This window comes from Gopherus flavomarginatus, chromosome 7 (genome assembly GCF_025201925.1).
Source record: "Gopherus flavomarginatus isolate rGopFla2 chromosome 7, rGopFla2.mat.asm, whole genome shotgun sequence".
Classification (NCBI taxonomy): Eukaryota; Metazoa; Chordata; order Testudines; family Testudinidae; genus Gopherus; species Gopherus flavomarginatus.
In genome coordinates this window covers 98,250,300-98,274,350 of record NC_066623.1, presented here as the reverse complement: position 1 = coordinate 98,274,350, position 24,051 = coordinate 98,250,300, and the positions used below count along the sequence as shown (strand labels likewise).

Here is a 24,051-nt window from a genome sequence, read left to right as displayed (position 1 = left end):
GAAAAGTTGTCTCGGGGCTTGGCTACACTTGCAGTTGTGCAGCGCTGGGAGTTAAACAGCTGTCTTCATACAGCTGTGTAGGGAAAGCACTGCAGTGTGGCCACATTCGCAGCATTTGCAGCGCTGTTGGGAGTGGTGCATTGTGGGCAGCTATCCCATAGAGCACCTCGTCCCATTTTGGCGCCGTGGGTTGTGGGAAGGGGACGGAAGGGTGCAGGTCATTCCGCTTCCTGTCCCAACGCCCAGTGGTGCATCGCTTCACATCCCAGCAGTCACTGTTTTTCCATCCACATTTGGTGGCATTGTGAGTCTCCCAGCAGTTTCTGTGCAGCACGATTTCTGTGGGAAATGGAGCCCGAGCTGCTGAGGACTTTGCTGATGAGTGTCGCCAGCACATCACGGTTGGCAGTTGAGCTATTCCTTCAGCTCCAAAGTGACAGTGAGGAGTCCGACGATGATATCGATTCGCCTGACGTGTATGACACTAAAGTGCTTTTGGCATTAATGGAAATGCTCAGCACCATGGAACGCGGCTTTTGGGCTTGGGAAACAAGCACTGAGTGGTGGGATCACATCATCATGGAAGTATGGGATGACGAGCAGTGGCTGCAGAACTTTCGGATGAGAAAAGCCACTTTCATGGGACTGTGAGGAGCTCGCCCCCACCCTGCGGTGCAAGGACACAGGACTGAGAGCTGCCCTGTCAGTGGAGAAGCGGGTGGCTATTGCAATCTGGAAGCTGGCAACTCCAGACAGCTACCGATCGGTCGGAAACCAGTTTGGAGTGGGAAAGTCGACCGTTGGAATCGTGTTGATGCAAGTTTGCAGGGCCATTAATCGCATCCTGCTAAGAAGAACCGTGACTCTGGGGAACGTGCAGAACATTCTGGATGGCTTTGCACAAATGAGTTTCCCTAACTGTGGAGGGGCGATAGATGGGCCGCATATTCCTATTCTGGCACCACCCCACCTAGCATCCAAGTACATTAATCGGAAGGGGTATTTCTCTATGGTTCTCCAGGCGCATTTACACAGGCTGGCCTGGAAAGGTGCATGATGCATGCATCTTTCGGAACAGTGGCCTGTTCAGGAAGCTGCAGGCCGGGACTTTTTTCCCAGACCGGAAGATCACAGTAGGGGACGTCGAAATGCCCATTGTGATCCCTGGAGACCCTGCTTACCCGTTAATGCCTTGGCTCATGAAACCGTATACAGGGAAGCTTGACAGGAGCAAGGACTGGTTCAACTACAGGCTGAGCCGGTGCAGAATGACTGTGGAGTGTGCTTTTGGCCGTTTAAAAGGGCGCTGGCATTCTCTTTATGGGAAGCTAGACTTGGGGGAGAGCAGCATCCCTGCGGTTATATCCACGTGCTGTACCCTCTATAATATTTGTGAAGGGAAGGGTGAAACATTCAGTCAGGAATGGACCTCGAGGTTCAACGCCTGGAGGCTGAATTTGCACAGCCAGAGAGTAGAGCTACTAGAGAGGCCCAGCACAGGGCTACAAGGATTAGGGATGCCTTGAGGGAGGAGTTTGAGGCTGAAAGCCAACAGTAATGTTTGGTGCCTTGCACGGGAGTGAAGTGCAGTGGTTACAATGATTTGCAGTGTCTTTTTTTTTTCCTGGGCTACGGTATCTTACACTTTCTGCAATAAAGAAAACTGTTTTGAAAGCCACTTATTCATTTATTGAAAAGAAAATAACTAAAAGGGCAGGGGGGTGGGGTGATGAACTGTACAGTCAGAGGTTTGAATATGTCCTGTCTGGAGTGCTGTGCAATGACTGCTGCACTTCAGGATGAAAATGCTGCATGGTGATGGGGGTTGAGTGCAGAGAGTAAGGGTCGTAGTTCTCAGGGCTGGTAGGTGAACGTACAGGTGTTGGGGGCAGCTGCTGGTGGTAATAACCTGGATTCTGGAGAAGGGGGTTTTGAGCTGACATTGAGGCACAAAGGAAAGAGCTTTGGGACTAGGGGGTAGGGGCAGCACGGTAGTGCTCTGCCTGCATGGCTACGAGTGACTGGATACAGTCCGTTTGGCGCGTCAGGATGCTTATCAGCTGCTTCGTGCTTTTCTTCTTAGCTACTGCCTTTCTCCTGCTTTCTCTTTCCCTCCAGCACTGCATTTTTTCCCTCCAGTCCTGGAGTTTTTTACTCTCTCTGGCAGACTGATTCATAACTGCTTTCACCATATCTTCTTTGCTTTTTCGTGGCTTCTTTCTCAGGTTTTGTAGCCTTTCAGCAGTCTCTGATCCAGCCAGTGGGTTATTCAAGGACACTGTTATTAGAAAAACAAAAATTGAAACATTTGACAGAGAGGCAGCATTGTGTATAATCACAGTGAAGGAGTTTACAGTCTCACTTTAGCATACTTTCCAATACTAACCAGAGCACAGAGAACACACAGCAGCGAAGAAATGGTGAGTAACCGGGAATGAGTGCAGGAGTTAATTAATCCTGGAAGATATCTCGCTGCTGCGGGTCACCTGGGAAGGGGGACTGATTGAGTCAGGGCCGTACTGGGGTTTCATTGCATTGGGGAAAGCAAACTGCTGCAGGGGGACCCACACTGAACAGTATCCCAACATTTTCCACAGGAGTTAATCCTGGAAGATATCTCGCTGCTGCGAGTCACCTGGGAAGATCGGGAGGGTCTTCTACAGCAATGTGGATTCCGTCCTGGCCCCTATGCAGCTTGCCTGTGTGCAGCAATGGTCCCCCCACCCCTCGCGGCACAGTGGCGCTGATGCGTTAGCCTGACTGGGACAAGGACCACAGTGGCTCTCTCTATAAACTTGTGCAAGCGCATTGCCCACGCTCTGGCAGAAACTTTTGAAGAGATTACCGAGGCCGATTACCGCGACGTGATAGACCACATCAATGGGCTATTCCACATCTAGGCATGCGTGCATGCAGCCATAACCCCCTCTCCTCTCCCGAAACATTTCCATCCTGAAAATAAAAGCTGCTTACCAGGAACCCGCTCCTCTGCTTCTCCTTCACCAAATTCCAGCTGTTGCGACTGGCTACCTTCCTCGTGGCTTGAGAAGAGCTCCTGGCTGCATGCCTCCTGGGACTCCAGGGTGTCTCCCCCCACCCCAGTACCCTCACTCTCGGTTTCCTCCCCCCCTTCCCCGCTCTGAACTGTCCATCGTGGTCCTCGCATTGGCAGTGGGGTCACCCCCAAGTATCGCGTCCAGCTCCTTGTAAAAATGGCAGATCACGGGGGCAGCACCTGAGCGGCGGTTTCCCTCGCAGGCTTTGCATTAGGCACTCCGCAGCTCCTTTACTTTAACCCTGCACTGCACTGCGTCCTGGTCATGGCCCCTTTCCATCATGGCCCTTGAGATCTGCCCATAGGTATCGTAATTCCTACGGCTGGAGCGCAGCTGTGACTGCACAGCTTCCTCACCCCAAACACTGATGAGGTCCATCAACTTGCCATTGCTCCATGCTGGGGCTCGTTTGGCGCGTGGAGGCATGGTCACCTGGAAAGATTCACTGATTGATTGCACTCTGCACCTGGCTGAGCAAACAGGAAGGGGATTTTTAAAATTCCCGGGGCATTTAAAGGGCGGGTCACCTGAGGCCAGGGCAGTAGAGTGCAAACTGATGAGCAGAGTGGCTGAACAGGCATTCTGGGATACATCCTAATACCCTGGAGGCCAATTACAGCGCTTTTGGTGGCTACACTTAAGGAGCAGCACTGCATCACCAGCGCTGCAATCCTTATATCCGAGGCAGAGCAGGAGTACAACCAGCGCTGCAGCCAGGGAGATGCAGCGCTGTATGTGCCTTCCAAGTGTGGATGGTGAGTAAGTTGCAGCGCTGGTGGTGGGTTTACAGCGCTGCAACTCTCCAGTGTAGACAAGCCCTGGTGGTGGGAATAAGAGTTGCCCCTTGGCAGGACTCAGCAGCTCTCACTTGAGTCCAAGGGCAAAGGGAAGAGATCCAGAAATGCAACCCGTCATTGCATGGGTTGGCCAGGATGGACTGTGGGTTAACCTCTGTCTCTCTTCACTAACCCAAGGTCTTTCAGATTCTGTATGACAGGTGGCTACTAAATTGTTACCTTGTTTTGAAAAGGCTGCCTGGAATTGTTGCACTACTCACTGAGAGCATTATTATCTGAAGTGGTGCAGTGCATGCCTCCCACAGGAGTCTGGTTCAGCTGAATTTGCTGCAGGGAGCCACAAAGAAGGACTGGGATCGCTGGTGCCTGAAGGCCCAGTCTCAGAGTCTTGGAGGCTATGGGCCTGCCCCTGTGTGACTGTGTGTACCCTTGAGATTTGGCCCTCTAAAGCAGTCACTCCAAAGGGACTGATTGCAGGCTGGAGCATAGACCAGACCCTGTGCATTTATGACACAACCAAGGGACAATAACTTGTAATATGAAAGTCCATTTTGTTATGATTCTCTGGTGTCAGTAATGGCATAAAGACATATATCATACAAATGGAGCTATTTCATAGTGCTCAGGGCAGAGAATTATGGGCACTTTCCAGTGTGCCCACCTGTGTCCAAGAACACTCTTGGAGGTTTTATACAAATTCCAAAATCATTCAATTAATGATGTATGCTTGAGGGCATCGTAGGCATTCCCAACACGGTGGCTAGCAGAGCAGTTCATGCTGCTGTATTCTCCAACTGTGCAAATATATTAATTCCTCACAACTGACAGCACAGACACACCCTAGATGACAGAATAATAGCAGGAGACTGCTACCTATGAGGTAGCTGCCACATCACCAAACATCAACACACAATAAACAAGCAACCATTAAATGATCCAGGCTTGACATTACAGTGACAATCTATCTATGGCCTGGTCTACACTGGGGAGGGGGTGTGGGGGAATCGATCTAAGTTACGCAACTTCAGCTATGTGAATAATGTACCTGAAGTTGACATACTTAGATCTACTTACCGTGGTGTCTTCACTACGGGTCGACTGCTGCCTCTTGCTGAGCTGGAGTTACCAGAGTTGATGGGAGAGCGCTCGGGGATTAATTTATCACGTCTAGACTAGACACAATAAATTGATCCCCACTGGATCGATTGCTGCCCACCAATCTGGCTGGTAGTGAAGACATACCCTATACTAATTACACTCTAATATGCATTTTCTGGCCAGAAAAGATGCACCATATGATAGTTTGGTAAAAAATATTGAATATTGAGGGGGACAGATATTTTTCTTGTCTCACCCCAGAGAATTTAATTGCATGCTCGTCTTCCTGTGATTCTTTGGCATCTTTGCTACTGCCTTTTTACCTTGGGTAGTAATGAAGCAATAAACTGACTAATAAGAACAGTCCAGTGTTGCGAGGACAACTACGTGCTAGAGGAGTGTGCTTCACGAAGACTGAAAGAGCATTTATTTAGAGACCGAGTTTTGTAAAAGGCTGCTGCTGCTGCTGCTCACAAGTGGTCCAACATTCTTAACGTGGACAGTTAAGCTCCATGGAGAACTAGGAAAGTGACTGGGATACTGGTGCACTCTGACTGTATTTTCCCAATAGGGAGCATAATGGTAAAGGAATAGTCTACTGAGTGAGCTCCTGATTTAGCAAAAGTCATTGATATGTTAGTACTTGGAAGTCTAAAGTATTATCAGAGTGGTATCTGGGCATCTTACATTCTCTAGTATGAGGTCTGTTCTCACCAGAATACCTCTCCCCCGTAGCTTGTGAGTAGAAAGGACAGACTGAGTGGAGTTGGGAAACCTTGCCCATCTGTTAGAGGAACACCTGAACAGCTATTTTTTAATATAGTTTTCACATAGGTGATATGGTAGAAAATTATTTTGAAAAAAAAGTACATTGTTGTAAGCAACAACAGACCTAATTAACAATCTTACTCCTGCTTACAAACAAATGTAGCACCAGGCCTGGTATCAAATAATTTCCAACCAATTTTACAATTTCGACAATATAAAACTAACCAAAAGTTAAAGAATGCACACTCTTCGAATCAGAGGTTCAGATGACAGACGTACGTGTGAGTTTAAAAAATCAAATTTTTTACAACATGCATTTGTCTATTAGTAAACAGGAACACTGTGTTAAAATGGAAAATTTAGAAGTGTGTGTACCAGGGTTTGTCATATCAAGAACAATGAGATAAAATAATATGCTGAAGGAATCAGATGAAGGTGCGTACTGGAAACTTGGTAACAAGAGCAGAACAAAATATGTGTTTAACTTGGACATGCTGGATTTAAGAGGGCAAAGGATTGGAGAGCACTGCAGCTGAAACTGTAAACTGAGGAGTGGTGGAAGTGGAGACTTTCAAGGAAGACAGTGAAGGTAGTGGTTAAGAGTTTATCAAAGGCCCAATCTAAAAAACCCTTATTCAAGCAATAAGCAAGTGGAATTTCTTGTAGAAATAAGTTTTAAATGCACAAGAAAAGGTTTGCGGATTGAACAATATGCCCCTGAGCAGGCAGACTCTCTTTAATACACATTTTTGATTTTTCCTATTCTCCTTCCACACTTTTATTTAATTCCCCAAGTAGGCCAGCATTCTCTCATTAGTCTTGTTCATCAGGTGCTGCAGACTGCACTGGATGGCTTTCTTCAGAATCTTCTTCCCGGAGAGGCAAAAGTTCTATATTTTCTTAGAAAAACAGATGTTACTAGATGATGCATGGACAGGGAAACTTTCTAACATCTATCAAGGTTCATATAGGATACTCATCACCATACTATCTGGACATCTCCACATCTGTGACCAGGAGATGGCAAAAAACAAACAAGTACATTAATATTTAATAACAATTGGTAATAGTCTACACAGCTGTGATTAAAGTTTCAAAAACTTCATGACCAAGACACATTTTGCTCTGAGGCCTTGGGAAGTACATAAAGTTTCTTAACATGAGTTTGAGAAAGTCATTCTATCAAAGAACTTCATACAGAACTTCAAGGTGCAACTGGAGTTTGGAGGCATAGGACACAGTCAATGTATAGTCACATCCACAGGGAAAAAAATTCATTTGCAAATGTCTCCTCTATACATATTCATCTTTGTAACCAATAATGTGTGTGTGGTCATACAAATGGAGTTGTAAACTGCTATATAGACAAGATTTGATTTTGCTAGGCTGCGTTCTTGCTATGTGGTAAGTTAGGCTTCTGTTTTATTTTTGTACTTATCCTTTGTGGATTATGAGATTGGTTTCTGATTTAGTTGTCTCAGGGTTCTTAATTGTTCCATTTGTCAGTCCTCATCAGTACCTCATTAATTTCAGTATAAGTTGTTGTATATGAATTTGGTATAAATGAGCAGTTCAAAGACATCAGTGTCATGCCAGTAAGGATTCTTTATAGTTAATATCAGACTTGAAGGCTTGCTTTTCCTTGTTACTGAAATTTGGTGCAAGATCTCATGACTTTAGTTTAGGAACAGGAGTCTGAATAGAACTGTTTATCTTAGAAAAGCATACAGGGGGCGTTAAAACTAAAGTATCAAATGATTCACTTGCTCTGAAAAAGAAAAGTGTTTTGCACTAAATGGATTATTTTTAAAAGCTGTTACATTGTTCTATAGTCATGCATATTTCTGCTTTTATCCTGTGTTAATTTCTGCAACTAGAGATCAATATCTTTAATCATATGGAAGGGGATTTTCTCCTATAACAAAAGACACACAGGGGACGGGAGTTGCAGGGGGACAGAAATCAAATTTTCATTTCAGTTCAGTGATTTAATTTTTTTTTTTTTGACAGCCTTCCTATAGCTTGTCAAGCCAAAAGAGAGAGAGCTCTTTTAGGAATCTATCAGAGGCAGGTGCGGTCCATCTGGGATGGGGATTTACACTGTGTTTGCTGCTTGATGCCATGTGTCCACTTATTGTTAATGTCCATCTTTGATCCAATGGCAGGTTGCTACTTAGTGCTATGCCATCGTCACCATTTTTCTCCTTTCTCTCAGGGTTATGCACAATTTTTCCTCGTTGCTTTTTGATTGGAAATTTTAATGAACACTGATAATTTGGAGAAATATTGTTCTTCCACACTCTCTCGTGTTCCAGACATTGAAGTAGCAAGTGCCTTTGTGTCTCGGTCTCTCCTCGGTCATATTGCTTGTATGTGAAAGGTTTACTGTGCTGGGTAACTAGTACCATTCTTGCCATAAGCTATCTATGCTCTTTTGTTTGCTGCTTTCCTTTAGTGTATTGTTTTTGTGGTTATACTCCCTCTAGTCTAGTGCTCTCCCACATTTTTTATCTTCCATTTAGTTTACATGCTCCCCTGTATGCTTACTGTGATGATCTAAAACTATAATTCCCTACACCTGTGCTTATCAATACTCTAATCTGGCTCTGCAGATAAGGAAGTGTTTTGTTTTTCATTCCTTTTGCAGAACAGTCCTTGGGAAGCTATTGTCATATCTTAATCAATATGCTAGCTCTGTTTTGACAGTTCTCTGTGTTGTTATGCCAAAAATAAGTTAGTATAAGAGAGTCCACAGGACGGTTGCTTGTAAATGGTGTTGCAAATATGACTTTGAATATCCAGAGAAGGACCAGTTAGTGTGCATTAAACTTTTACAGTTCTGAAGAATAGTTTGTGGCCCAGAAATTGCAGACTTTCCTTTCTTTCTAACTGCATAGATTATCCTGTGAGTGAGGCGGGAATGGTGTGGGTAAAATCTTTACAGCCCTCCTCAGAATGGCCATCATCCATACCATAAGCAGGTGAAGGGGATCTCCCTGATCTTGCAGCCTTTACTTGTGTGAGAAGTTCCATTGAAGCAAGGAGTGAAAAACTGCAAATTCCTCAAAGTGAGGAATATGTCTTCGTATGTGATAGTACAGGGCAAAGGACAATGGAGCCCAATCTTGATTAGGGTTTTGGGGGTGTTAAAGCCTTTCCTGATGTTTAATATTTATGACTGTATCTGGCAACTGATGTGTGGTTTGAGAAACTGAGCATCCTTAACCTAGCCAGTCATTAGTTTACAGGAAATAAAAAAATAGTACAATTCTCTTTGTTTTGTTATCTATACCTCTATTAATACAATCTAGTGCTGTATGTTGCATTTTTTATACTGTAGCATTTGGTCTCTGTTTTTTCCGCAATAACTAGCCTATATTTTTCCTGTTTAGCAAATTTTCATATTCCCTTGCTTGGTTCCTTTTCCAAAATTGGTTTATTTTATACCTACATTGAACTGCACTTATCTGTTGGCACAGTCATTTAAATGATCCAAAACCTTTTGAATCTTGATGCGTAACTCATTATTTGTTGTGTACTGTCTAGAAACTTGGAGGGCTTTTTTCAGGCAATTTTCCACCTTTCTGCTTTAACTGCCTGCACAAATGAAAATAACGCCTTTATTAGCAAAAGGTTTTTAAAAAACTGATTAGCCAATATGTGTTGTTTTGCCCAACTAATTTAAAAACAAAATTTGTTACCATGTCAAGAATATGTATGTGCAGTTTCATCATTCAGCCATTTATTAAAGGCCAAGTTCTGAAACATTAAAGCAAAGTTTATATGGGCAACTTCACTAGATTAATTACTATGGGAATCCTGACAGGCACCATTATAATTGTTTTTAATTTTTGTTGCTAAAATAAAATCCTGTGCAGTGTTTAAACATGGCAACAGAACTTGCATTCAGCATGCCCTGAGGTTCATAACAGAAAGGTTGGATATTATTGCATACATTTGTTTGGAGTGGTAGTTCTTGGCATGAAATGAGCTGTTTATTTTTAAAATAATAGTATGGATTGTGCTGGTACAGTAGTAAGGTGGGTGTGTCTATTCCTGGCATGTTTACCATTAAAAAAATTCAGACAATAGGGCATACAGACAGACACTTCTCTGGAGCAATCATCTTTCCCTTTGAGAGATCCAGAGCTCAGAATGACAATATATGATGAGAAGTAAAATAATAAGAGAAAGTTAATATTTCTACTCGAGATTAGGCAGGACAATTAGCCGTGTGTGCAAGAGTTGAAGAATTTTAAGTGCCGTAGAGAAAATAACAGATTTTCTACTACATAAACTTTATCTAACTGTTTATAATGTTTTTAATCTTTTTTCTTAGACCACATCACAGAATTTGTTTTGATTTTTAAAGGTTATTTTAAAAGCTCCAATAGGTTATTTTCTTATTTAAGCTTTAACTATACTAATGCTGTGTAGATTAACTAGCAAATGTTTGTTGAGGGCACTGAAGATTTAAGGATCTGTGTAAGGCCACGTCCAGACTAGGAATTAAAATCGATTTTAGATACGCAACTTCAGCTACGAGAATAACGTAGCTGAAGTCGAATTTCTAAAATCGAGGTACTCACCAGTCTGGACGGGGCGGCATCGATGTCCGCGGCTCTCCGCATCGATTCCGGAACTCCGTTCGGATTGATGGAGTTCCGGAATCGATGTAAGCGCGCTCGGGGATCGATACACCGCGTCCAGACTAGACGCGATATATCGATCCCCGAGCAATCGATTTTAACCCGCCGATGCCGCGGGTTAGTCTGGACGAGGGCTAAGAGCTAAATATTGTTAGTTTCCCGGTTTTGTTTCTGTCCCAAGATGTTTAGGTCACAGTTCCTGACATAGTCCACATGTTTGTGTGTATCGGTCATACTGAAGGAGGCAAAGCCGCACTCAGAACAGGAACAGAATGCACAAGGGAGTTGTCAGATTGGTCTTGTCCAGGATACAAGCACACATTAACACTGCTTTTGCAACATTAGAGATTGGAGGAACACCTATGTCTGTTTCCAAGTGGCAGCTATAAGTTACTCACAGGAGTATAATTATGCCATGGCGACTCTGCCTCCTGTATGGAAGTGCATATTGCCATCAATTAGAGCTTCTTCTTAGATTGTTGATATGATACACTAAAATACTATGACAGGTTTCAGAGTGGTAGCCATGTTAGTCTGTATCAGCAAAAACAACGAGGAGGCCTTCTGGCACCTGAGAGACTAACGAATTTATTGAGGCATAAGCGTTCGTGGGCTGGAGCCCACTTCATCAGATACATGAAGTGAAAAATACAGGAGCAGGTATAAATACATGAAAGGATGGTAGTTGTCAACTATGTCTAGACTCTAGAGCAGTGATCCCCAACCTTTTTGGCTGGCGGGCACCAGCCAAAGGACCACAGCGGCGGCAGAGCACCCGCCGAAATGCCGCGGCGGCGACATCTCTCGATGACGTCAGCGAGAGGCGTCCCCGCCGAAATTCGGGGGCGACGCCTCTCGATGACGTCAGCGAGAGGCGTCCCTGCCGAAATTAGGGGGCGACGCCTCTCGATGACATCACTTGTTGACGGCAAGCAGCGTCAGCGAGAGGCGTCCCCGCCGAAATTCGGGGGTGATGCCTCTCAATGACATCACTTGGCGACAAGTGGTGTCATTGAGAGGTGTCCCCGCTGCAGCATTTCGGTGGGTGCTTTCCCAGGGGCCAGGACACGGGTGCATTAAGATGCCCCAACGGGCGCCATGGCGCCTGCGGGCACTGCGTTGGGGACCACTGCTCTAGAAGAATCGTTTCATTTGTAAATAAGAGAGAAAATTCCTTTAGTAGAGGCAGCTTAAATTTTATTATGATTGCCATTAACCTGGTTAGAGCCAATGGGTCTGATAAACATCCTTCATTTGGGTTAAATGGAGGGAGCAGTTAAGGACTTTTTACATCATGATAGCTGGAAACAATAGAGTCCACAGCCCAAGGTTCTCGGCCATAAGGCCAGGCCTGAACAAGAACTAACCCAGGGAGAATAAGAGTTTTCTCTGGGACTGGTTGAAAATGCAAGGGTTAAGGGATTGTTGTTATTTAACATGCTTAATGCAATAGTGCCTGTGAGCCAGCCAAGAGTGGGACCCCATTATGGTGAGGCACTGTAGAAACAGAGTAGTAGATGTTCCCTGCCTCAAAGAGCTTGGTTGTTGGTGAGTCTGTTTGAGAGACAGAAATCCCGGGGAGTGGCAGTAGCAGTGGTGAGCTTGGTCCTGAGTAGGAGAAGAGACAGAGCCCCGTGGGCATAGAACTGACTGGAGGAAATTGCGAGTAAGCAAACTACCTGCTTTGTTTTCGCTGTGTCCAGAGAAACAGGACTTCCTGTACATTCTTTGTACATAAACAAGACTCCACCAAAGCATATAGGGTGACAGGGCCAGGCCAGACAGCTACAGGTGAGTGCTCACACTGGGTGCTGGGAAGTGGGCCCCAGGTTAAGCAGGTACCTTTTCCCCTGGTAATTGAACAGGGTTTATTCCAGGTTAATTAGGACACCCAGGGCCAATCAAGGGCCTGCCAGAACCTTTTAAAAGCCTCCCCTCCAGTTAGATAGGCACGTGCAAGTGTGCTACTGGAGATCAGACTGTGCAGATGCTGACAAACTCCAGGAGGGAGACCTCACAAGTACAGAGGTGAAAAGCAGGGGAAACCCTGCCCAACAGGTCATATAGCCTTTCCAGGCCCCAGAGGTTTGGAGGAAGAGACCCTGCCAGAGGGGAGAGACTGAACTGGGGGTCTGGCCTGCCAGCACTACGCCCAGAGGAGCTACCAGAGCCTAAGAGGCTCCCCTCTCCCTCCCCTGTCAGGAAGGCTGGGAGGAACCCCTGCTCAGGCAAAGTGGGGACAGTAAACCCAGGAGCATGAGGAAAATTCCCAGGGAGAGAGGAATCCCCTAACCACCGCTAAGAGGAAGCGCAGAACCCACCGGGACAGAGAAGGAGCTCTGCCACAATAGTTAGGTGTGGCAGGATTCAATTTTAATTGATAGATGGCATGTTGGCAAACATTAATTTCATCTGATACACTGACAATGACCAAAAAAAAATCGATTGGTAAGAGGGAGTGCCGCCTCCCCTCTCGTTCCTGCCAGGATCATGTGTCACCAACCCTGTGGCAACAGCGAGCCTTCTGCAGCCTCATTCTGTCACAGTCCAGCTCCCTCTCTCCCCAGACTGCAGAGCTGGTGACACCTGTTCCCTGCAGGTACAAGGTGTGGGGAAGGCTGCAGTCTTGGCACAGGTTGTGCCTGCAGGGACTGGGTGTCACCAGCCCTGCAAGTGTGCAGGGAACCCTCTGCACCCCCTGTAGTTTTAATTCTTCTGTAATAAAGCACAAGCAGGAAGACAGGGTGAACATTTGAAAACGTGACTCATGCGCCCAAATCACATAAATGCATTTGAAAATTGTACCCAGACTTAGAATAGTTATATATAGACAGATATTTACATAACCACTTAAACTAAAGACTTAATCCAGACTTTTGAATGTATTTAAAAAGTCACTATGATGTGTTTAATTTTATTGGTTTATGTAAATTATGCTGCCACTGAAATACAACATGCAATCAAATGCACAATCCTGCAACTGGCTCTATGTGGACCTCCAAAGGGAGTTTATACAGGCTCAGGGATCTGCCTGCACAGAACCCTTTAGCTCAGTGGATTGTTTTTCTTCTGAACAACTGTTTCTGTTGTTAGTTTTCCATCTGTTACATATCACTGTGCTAACTTTTCAAAGAGTTGCTTTCAAGGTTGAAAGACTACACCTTTCTTTTTTTTCTTGCTTTTGTTTGTAAAGTCCAAGTAATATTTGATGCCTTTCCCCAAATAAATACTTAAATTCTTAAGTTTTGTCACTAAAATAAATCCATGCTATTAGCCCCTCACTTTTGAGCAGCTGTACAATAATGTACCTGTGTATGAGTGACATAGAACACATCATTTTGGTGAGATTTTAGCATCAAGATTTTATAATATTGTTGCAAATGAGTTTTTTAAAATTAGGAACAAAATCTTTAGTGTGTTCTTTAAAATTGATTTACTTTTTAAAAAAATGCTCTCTCTTTCTTTTAAAATCCATGCATGCACTCATCTCAATTTAATCGTCACCAAGAAGAGGCATTTATCACATTCAGTTTTCACTCTCAATTAAATTTCCAGCAAGATTGCAGATTATTGTTGCTGAATGAAGATTTGGTTCAGAAGTGGTTTTCCCAAAACAACAACATTGTGCATTTGGACTAATATTTTGCTGTTACTACATCACATAGTAAAACTGTGGTAAATCTGATTGCATTATTTTTGTTAAAGATGAAACAGATAAGAGCTATAGACCTTGCCCACCTTGTGTAAGTGGAACAGCTAATAACTTCCTTGGATTCTGCAACATTACTCTGTAGCTAGTCCCTAGGAAGTACAAAAGTGTGAAGAAAACTGCATCTTCCCCCAATCTGCTGCTCATGGATGAGAGTCTAGCATCACAACTCTGTTGAAGAGAGTGTATTCTTCTGGGCTACATTCAAATAACCTACAGGTTCTAAACCTTTGGACTGCTCCTTGTGTATTTTGTTATGTAGAAGCCACATTCACATCACATCTGAGTATGGGATGGTTGAGTGTCAGAGGAGCAGTGTCATATTTTATTAATATGGCATTTGACAGCTGTTAGCCAGTGAAATGCGAGATGGTTTGAATAAAAGAATACACTCGATCCTGCTGAGATTAAACCCATTAACCTGTAAGCCATGTATACTGAATTAGCAAACTGGCAAAATGAGTGTGTGCTGTGCTACTGGAAATCATGTAGAACTGAACCCTCTTATAATGATTGATTATTTTGCTCAGTTGAATGGAGTTTCATTATAACACTAGAATGTTTACCTGAGAAAAAGATTCAGTATGTTCTTGTCACTTCTTTAACCTTCAGACTGGTAGACTGGTCCTTTCTTTACCCACTGCATTGAAAGGGACACTGGTTAGTGTTTTGTGTGTGGCACACATTTGTGGAAGACCACATCTTCACTTATAGTGGCGAACAGATGTACAAGTTTGGGAACTAGGGATTCACGCTTACTACTGCTTCCTCCCCCGTGGGAGGATAATGGCTGCTTCCTTCTCCTCCTCCTCTACTTGGGCAGAGTAGCGGAGGAAGGGAACATGATAATCCACTTGGAATGTAGCATCGAACACCTGTTGATACTGGCTGCATTCCAAGGAGGATTTTCAGACTAGAAGTCAATTATAATAGAGGGAATGTTCACCACAAGAGTAGTAAAAGTCCACTGAATTTTACTCAAGCAATTTGGGGCTTCCACTGCCACTACATTCTACACTGAAAAATTACACTGTGTTAGAACAGGAGATTGAAGAGTTGTAGGAAATAATGAGATGAAAACAACTCAGCGTAGAGAGTGACTCTCATAGTTAACCCTAAGGTTCACCACAGCTTGCTAATGTGATGTTATCTTCATTATGTCTCTGTGTATATCTTCTATATCATGTTACTTATGATTCCTAGATGTTGTGCTCTAATATAATGTAATTTTCTAATGTAAACAAGAGCAGTAAGGAGGGTTTCAGAATAAGAGAGTTCACTGAGAGAGTAAATGAGTTCTTCCTAATTCTATCAGAAAATATTTTCATGTTCATTTTCTTTAACTGTTATGTCCTTTTTCTTTATAAAAATGGAGTCATCATGTCACACCTTTGCTTTGCCTACTCTCAGAGACTGAAACGTGGAGAATTACTTTATTGAACTTGTATCAGAGGGGTAGCCTTGTTAGTCTGGATCTGTAAAAAGTGACAGAGTCCTGTGGCACTTTAAAGACTAACAGACTTATTGGAGCATAAGTTTCCGTGGGTGAATACCCACTTCATTCATCTGACGAAGGGGGTATTCAACCACGAAAGCTTATGCTCCAGTATGTCTGTTAGTCTATAAGGTGCCACACGACTCTTTGTCGCTTTTTATTGAACTTGGTTCTCTCATATGGGATAAGATACTGCTCCGGTGTTGTGACTCTTAACTCCTTTATAAACAAATCTTTGATAATATGTCTAAGGTGTTTGTTGGGAATGTTTCAGTGTAATATAACTGGAAAATTGAGCTAAATTTCATTTTTGTTTTGTTTTTGATGGGTTACTTTTTGTGATGTTTGTCTTTTCTAGGAAATCCATGAACTATTCAAAGATTATGAATTAAAGTACTGTTATGTGGACAGAAATAAAAGAACAGGTAAGAATTTAGAATATTCCAGTATATAAGACTGTATATTTCCTGGTAACACATTTGCATTCTCTGATAGAACTAGCAGTCAACTTCTTTTGCTACCTATGGAATCATCAGATTGTGTCTGCCCACTACTTTAACTATTCCTAGACTTGTTCTTTGGCTGCGTAAATTGTGGCCATTTGCAACTCCCATAAATGTCAATTAATGGGAAATGGAAAGCCTCATATTGACTTCAGTGGGAGGTAGATTGGGCCCATTATCTGTGAATCTATATTTATGACCCCTTCAGTAATGCACCCTTCGGATGGGTCTAGCTAAATTGCTTAATCCACTTGTGAAAGACTGATCCATTGGTCTCTGCTAGGACAAGCCCTGCACACCCGGATAACTCTGTAACAGAGGGGCTATTCCAGGTCTAGGTTTAGAGATTCCAGGTAATATAAGACAGAGAACAGATATACTCTATTTACTTAATCAGTTCTGAAGGCTGTGGAGGTTTTTGCCTTGTTTTGGAACCGAAGGGAATTATCAAGCTTTTAAGGGTGATCTTCATGTTGAAAACCGTGTCAGTTTTGGCCTTGCTATATGTCTCCCAGGCATCTTTGCCAAGGTAATGGTGTTTCTGACGGCTGCGCTTAGCAAGTATGGTGTGTTTGTGCAACAGTCTCCTAATGATTTGCTTGTTTGCACAACCTGAAAATGGCCAGTTTGGTAACAAGTGCTGCAGGCTGCTATGTATCAGTATCCTGTTTATTTCAGTGTTTTATTTTCTAGGTATTGTTTTGAAATGCTACTGGTTGAAGCTGCCATAGGAGGAGGGCATTAATCTTAGTGTTTACTCTGATTCCTCCAAATTTTATGTCAGCCCAGAATTACCAATCAGAAGAAATATTATTCCTCTGGACTTCTGCAGTTGGGTATTCTAGTTCAGAGGTTCTCACAATAAATTTTTTGGTGGCCTCAGAGTGCGACCACGAGCTCTTGCTGGTGGCCGCTATGACAATTTTTCTTAGACTACTTAATTAACTTTAGGAAAAACAAATAAATATGCACATATACATGTTCAAATCATTATAATTTATTTATGTAGAATTTTTTTTGCAGACTCTGTAATAAAAATAATGTACAGTTCTCTATTTTTTTACTAGACCTACACCGAATAGAAACACAAATAAGGTGCTTTGCACATTCTTGTCTTTTGTTGTTGTTGTTTCTTTTTGGTTGCCTTTTCTTTAAAGACTTGCTAGCTAGTTTGTCTGCTGCTGCAAAAAGTAATATTTGTATGTTTGTTAATATCACTTTTCACAGACTTCCTACGTAGCTGGAAGGCTGTGAAAAGTGATATTAACAACCATACAAATACCAATTTTCATAGCAGACGTACTCAGCTCTGGCAAGCCAGGGGACAAATTAAGCCCTGGATGGGGAGGTGGGTAGGGAGACATTGGGGGCCAGGGGCAACTGGGAGGGGGCGGTGAGCCCAGGGGCCAGGCTGGAGCCTGCCACCCCACGGCCAGAGCCTGGGGCTGCAGGAGGCTGCGGGGGCCAGGGACAATGGTGAGGTTAAGGCCAGAGCTGGCACCCACTGTCATGTGGCTGGGATCCAGGGCCAGAGCCCAAAGTCCCATGACTGGAGCCTGCCACCTGCCATTCCAGGCCAAAGCCCGAGCCTCACTACCCCCTGGGAAGGTGGGAAACTCATTGGCTGCATGCTCATCTGGCATTTATGGCTCCAGATGGGGGAGGGCACAACCCCTTCTGGTGGCCCTCCGGGGAGAGGTACTGCTTTGCACCTCCACCCCAGTCACTGCCCAGGAGGCTGTGGCCACAAGAAAAGCCCCTGGTAGCCGCATTTGAGAAACGCTGTTCTAATTAGTTTTAGTTGCTGGGGGGGGGTGTTTTTTTTTCTTTGACTGAAATTCTTACTAAAGTTTAAGTGGAGGAGTGGCAGCCAGCTCCTTACAACTCTTGTTCCTTCCTCCCTCTACTGGAAGGGAAAACCTTACTCACTTGTGTGGGCCGGGACACGAGCACTCATATAGTTTCTTACCATTTAATTGTGTGTTTTTTTCCTGCACAAAGAAAAGAGACCAACTCATGTTCTCAGAGTGGGCATAAGCACAATATGTATATTCACCTTTGACACTTTTGTAGTGAGGAGCACCCTACTGGATGGGGACTGGGTGACATTGATTTTTCCCCTTTCATTGAGGGGAGATCCTGGCCATAGCTCAGTGGCTTGAGCATTGGCCTGCTATATCCAGGGTTGTGAGTTCAGTCCTTGAGGGGGCCACTTACAGATCTTGGGCAAAATCAGAACTTGGTCCTGCTAGTGAAGGCAGAGGGCTGGACTTGATGACCTTTCAGGGTCCCTTCCATATATAAATAGGACTTGAAAAAATAATGTGCTACAACCAGTATAAATACTTCTGTTGGAAGGAGAGAGATAGCTCAGTGGTTTGAGCATTGGCTTGCTACACCCAAGGTTGTGAGTTTAGTCTTTGAGGGAGCCATTTAGGGAGCTGCACATAAAAATCTGTCTGAGGATTGGTCTTGCTTTGCACAGGGGGTTGGACTAGATGATCTCCTGAGGTCCCTTCCAACACTGATATTCTGTTACATCTTCTCTTATAATCTCGCCACAGATCCTCAAAGATTTCACTCAGCATCTACCTAGATAATATCCAAGAGACAAGGTGGATGAGTTAATATCTTTTATTGGACCAACTTCTGTTGGTGAAAGAAACAAGCTTTCAAGATATACAGAGCTCTTCTTTAATAGCTGTCTTGTGGCTTGTAATATTCAGGGCCAGTGCAAGGATGTTTCACATCCTAGGCAAAACTTCCACCTTGCGCCCTCCCCCATCCCCGAGCCCTGTGGCAGTTGCCTGCCCCCCTCCCGCCCTGAGGTGCCCCCCCCACGGAAGTTCCCCCCCCCTCCGCCCTGAGGCACCCCCTCCCACGGCAGCTCCCTCTCCGGGGAGCCATGCAGCAGCTCCCCACCCCCCCTCTGCCCTGTGGCGCCCCCCCCATGACAGCTCCCCACCCCCCCTGGCACGGGGAGCCGTGCGGCAGCTGCCCACCCCAGCTCACCCCTGCTCTGCCTCTTCCCTGAGCACACCCGTCGCTGCTTCACTTCTCCCTTAGGCACTGCAAGCCTGGGAGGCAGGAGAAGTGAAGCAGCGATGGTGTGCCTGAGGAGGAGGCAGAGCAGGGGTGAGCTGGGACGGGGAGTTCCCCTGCGTGCCGGCCGCCCCTTACTTGCTGCAGGCAGCTCTACCCGCGCCCCACTGCCCCAGCTCCCTCTGCCTAAATGCTGGTGGTGACTGTGGCTGCCGAAGAAAATGCTGGCCCCCAAATCCTAGCACCCTAGGTGATCACCTAAGTCGCCGGCCCTGGTAATATGGCATTTTTTAAAAGATATCTCTTACCTTACTGTTTAGAAGATGACCACTGCAATGAGATATAAGTCAGCTTAATGTATGTGAGAATCAATCTGATTAGTTTCCTCCTACAAAAACAACTCTAGCATTTCAGTAAAGGCTATTTTTAAAGGCAGGTACATTCCTAAAAACTTACTTTTGCTCATATGAATAGTATTTGCATATGTCAACACTCTTACGTGCACACAGTATCATGTGGGCACCTGTGCATCTTATCACATATCTCTTAGAAAATTTTGGCCCTGGAAGGTCATTATCTAATTATTTTTGTTCTTTTGAGAGATAAAACACTTTATTTTGTGCTTCAAGAAGTACTTGTAACTTCCATTTAAAAAGCTCCTAGTGTCTCAGAATCCTAATATGCGCCTTACAAAATTTCTGAAGCTCTTTCTGGGGTACTTGACTCTTTCAGGCTCAGGTTTCTTATATTGCAGATTATTTTGCTCATGTCAGTAACTTTGGCTTGCAGAATCAGCTAGTAGTTTTTAACATCTGTAGGGTTTTACCTTTACTCACCTTTAACTGTGCAGCTGTCTAAACGGTTATTGACACACAATAGAACCTTCTTCATCTAAACCATTATTATCCCCTTCCCCCCCACATCCCATTATTCAAAATTGGGTTATTTGCCAACATGTGCATTATTTGTATGGAAAAAATCCCATTTGTGTAAAACCTTTTTGTCCAAATAAATTAAATGTTTTCAGTTTAATACAGATAAATGGAGTTCTGTGAAGCTATGCAACGTTTTAAATCATAAAATCTGTCCTGTAAGATCTTCCCTCCTCTGAGTGAAAACTATAATTAAAATTTATCTTCAATTTTCCTCCTTGGTTTTCCTTTATATTACTTACTTTCTGTGTAGTTTTAAATTTTTGTTCAATCAGATCACAGAAGAATTAATTGAACACAAAACAATTGAACAATATTTTGTTCTCTCAAACTATTGTTGATTTCCACAAAATCTAACTCCATTTGTCTATACTTTCTTTGCTATTATTCCTAAAATACCAAATATCATCCTTCTGGAAATAAGCCATAAATATTGAGCTGTGCAATAGTCTAGTTTAGCCATGCTGTCTTTTTCAGAATTTAACTGATCTCGTCTTTATTTGTCGTTTTCATCTGTATATCACCATATCTTTTAAATTGTTACAGTTTCTAAAATCAGCTATGGTGTGTATATATATACACAAACACACTGGGTAGTTGTGTACAGGATACCTGGCAACTTATTCCTTGCACAGGAGAGCAGAACTGAGAACTTAGATGTTATAATGTTTGTTAGTAAGATTTGTGCTCTGTTCTGTTGGCTTTATAAACTGATATAAGACAGTCACAGCTACAGCATGATTTAAACGTTACTGTAAAATATACTATGTGGATGTTTATGTTTTATTTATAAATCCTACTTTAGACTGTTTTAACCTCTGATTATTCAAGAATGAAAGAAAATGTTAGCATGTCTGCTTCTGAATAGTGTCACCTTACTATTATTCAGTTTCTCTCTGCCTGTTAGAAACAGATGATGAATAGGTTACCTGGAAAAGATGTTTTCTGTTTTCAACAGTAATCTTGCAACCAGAGCTTCCTGGAGTTGAATTTCAGGAAAGGTTTCTACTGAAATGTGATACATCAGCCAAAAAAAAAAAAAAAAAAAAAGTTATGGTACACTTGGCAACAAATTTATCCAGAGCTGCAGTATGATAATTCATTAGGAGAGTATTGCCAAGACTGCTGTGAAAAAAATATTCTCTAAGTAACGGCAATGGGACATATGCTTTATAGCAGTGAATTCCATGCTATTTAAACTTCAGAATAGCAAATAATAGATCTTTTTTTTTTGTACTTAAAAGTCTTCTTACAGATGAGATAAATAAAGACTGAGGAAGAAGAATCCTCATTCCTTGTTGTTGGGCAGCTGAGACCTCAAATGTTGTTGTATGATAAGAAAACATGGTTGTCCCAGTTTTCAGGCTGTGGTCTCATACAAATAAATAAAAACAGATATTGTTTCTGCTATGATTGCCTAAAGACATTTATCTATTTTTGCCTTTGGACCACTGTGGCCGAGATTCTCATTTTTAGTGTCAATCTCACTAGTCTTATGTTTACTCTCAGGGGCAGCTCCAGGTACCAGCACTCCAAGCACGTGCCTGGGTGGCAAGCCACAGGGAGCGCTCTGCTGGTCGCTGCGAGGGCGGCAGGCAGGTTGCCTTCGGCGGCATGTCTGCAGAGGGTCCACTGGTCCTGTGGCTTCGGCGGACCTCCCGCAGGCTTACCGCCGAATCCTGGAGATTGGGGACCTCCCCCAGGCAAGCCGCCGAAGGCAGCCTGCCTGCCGTGCTTGGGGCATCAAAATACCTAGAGCCGCCTCTGTTTACTCTTACCCTCCCTTTAACACAAATTAATATACCACAAGCTGTTTTTCTGAGATTGTCACACTTCATTTTAAATTAAGACAAAAATTTGAATACTGAGATATTATCCAAAATGCCCATTAAATATGAAATCTAGATCGGATCGTGCCTTTGAGTGCTCAGTCTGAACGTGTCCATGAATATATTCTGTTCTCCATTAAACAATAGCTTTGTGGGCCTGGAAAGCATCTACACTTGAGCAATTCACCTGTATCTGTAGCAGGTCTTTGATGTGCCTTGCTGTGTGGGTTTGTTTTGATTAAGTTCATTATGGAAAACTCACATTCTGCAGTGCTACAGGACAGAAAAACAGTATTCACACCAAGAACAATTTATGCCAAAAGCTTGGCAGCTAAAAGTTTGGATAAACAGGCATGTGTGGTGTCATACGTTGTGCATTGAAGAGTAATTTTAGAGACAACACTGATATATGGCACTTGCCTTTTCCTCCTAACTCAAAAAAGTGGCCTAGAACAGTGGCTCTCAACTTTTCCAGACTACTATACCCCTTTCAGGAGTTTGATTTGTGTTGCATACCCCCAAGTTACACCTCACTTAAAAACTACTTGCTTACAAATTCAGACATAAAAATACAGAAGTGTCACAGCACACTATTACTGATAAATTGCTGACTTTCATATTTTTGTCATAGATCAATTGGAATATAAATATTGTACTTGCATTTCAGTGTATAGTATATAGAGCAGTATAAACAAGGCATCATCTGTGTGAAATTTTACTTTGTACTAACTTCACTTGTGCTTTTTATGTAGCCTATTGTAAAAGTAGGCAAATATCTAGCTGTGTTGATGTACCCCCAGAAGACATCTATGTGCCCCTGGTTGAGAACCACTGGCCTAGAAAAATGGTGATTTATACTTTGTCATAATGGACCTAGTCATTTTAATAACTATGCCACTTTGAATTCAAGCATCAGTATTAATAACGGTGGTTACTGTAGTTTGATGAATTTAATATCTGTGTTTTAAATGGCAGTTTAACATGCATATCTGAATTGTCTGCACCTTTGCCTCTGCCTCTAAAGACTCAGAAATGTGCACCTTCAAATCTGTCATCCCCATCAGATCTGAAGAAGAGCATTGTGTAAGCTTGAGAGCTTGTTTCTTCCACCAACTTTCTTTGTTCTCTTACAGCATTTGTTACTCTGCAGAATGGAGAGCAGGCTCAAAATGCAATTAGGATGTTTCACCAGTATTCTCTTCGCGGAAAAGAAATATCAGTGCAGCTCCAACCAACAGACGCTTTGCTGTGCGTTACCAATTTGCCCACCTTATTTTCATTACAAGAGTTTGAGGAACTAGTGTGTGCATATGGCAACGTTGAGAGATGTTTTTTGGTCTATAGTGAAGTTACTGGCCATTCCAAGGGCTACGGGTTTGTGGAATACATGAAAAAGGACTCTGCTGCAAAGGCTAGAATGGAACTCCTGGGGAAGCAATTAGGTGAAAACACCCTCTTTGCACAGTGGATGGATGTTAATCAGTTGACTACTGATCTTGTTCATTCTAAGTGCCTTTGTGTAGATAAACTCCCCAATGACTACACTGATTCAGAGGAACTGATGCAAATGTTCTCATTTAAGTATAAACCTGTGTTCTGCCAGGTAGGTCTCCTATGAATTGATATATTTTGGAAGCTAAATATGAAGATGTATATAGCTTTGTGTTTACATATTTTATTGCATGCCTACCCATTGCTTTGGTTTTTATGTAACTAGTCTAGTAAGTGGCTTAATTTGGGAAGCCTAGTGGGTGATTATGTATATATTGTGATGGGCTGAACCACCTGGGGTGTCACCTGGGGTGCTGGGATGCCACTGAGTCAGACTATTCTGCCAGCCTGGGTCCCCTTTACATGACCTTGCTGGGTTAGGCTCCCCAGTCTTTTCCAGCCAAGCACACAGGCACGGCCAAACCCAGCTGCACAGAGAGACAGAGATCCACTCTGGGAAGACTCAGTTTAAGGGGCTTGCCACAGCACCCAGATGTCCCACCCCCCTTACAGTACAGACCCCAAATTATATGAAATTTGCCTCTTCCCTCTATGTGAAGAAGAGTGTACACAACTTCTCGCCCCCATCCCAGTTAGAAATCACATAAACTGGGTTATAAACCAGAAATAAATGTATTAACTATAACAGATGTATTTTAAGTAGTTAAGGAGGTAGTAGACA

At 43.3% G+C, this 24,051-nt stretch overlaps 1 protein-coding gene across 4 annotated transcripts in view; it reads left to right on the top strand.

Moving 5' to 3' along the window:
- Positions 1-24,051, top strand: part of RAVER2 (ribonucleoprotein, PTB binding 2) — a 69,837-nt gene that overhangs the window by 11,369 nt on the left and 34,417 nt on the right. For all 4 annotated transcript variants that reach the window (XM_050961993.1, XM_050961995.1, XM_050961996.1 and 1 more), the window contains exons 2-3: positions 15,931-15,997; positions 23,012-23,481. In XM_050961993.1, the coding sequence (XP_050817950.1) occupies positions 15,931-15,997; positions 23,012-23,481 (537 nt within the window). The remainder of the gene's footprint in view (positions 1-15,930; positions 15,998-23,011; positions 23,482-24,051) is intronic.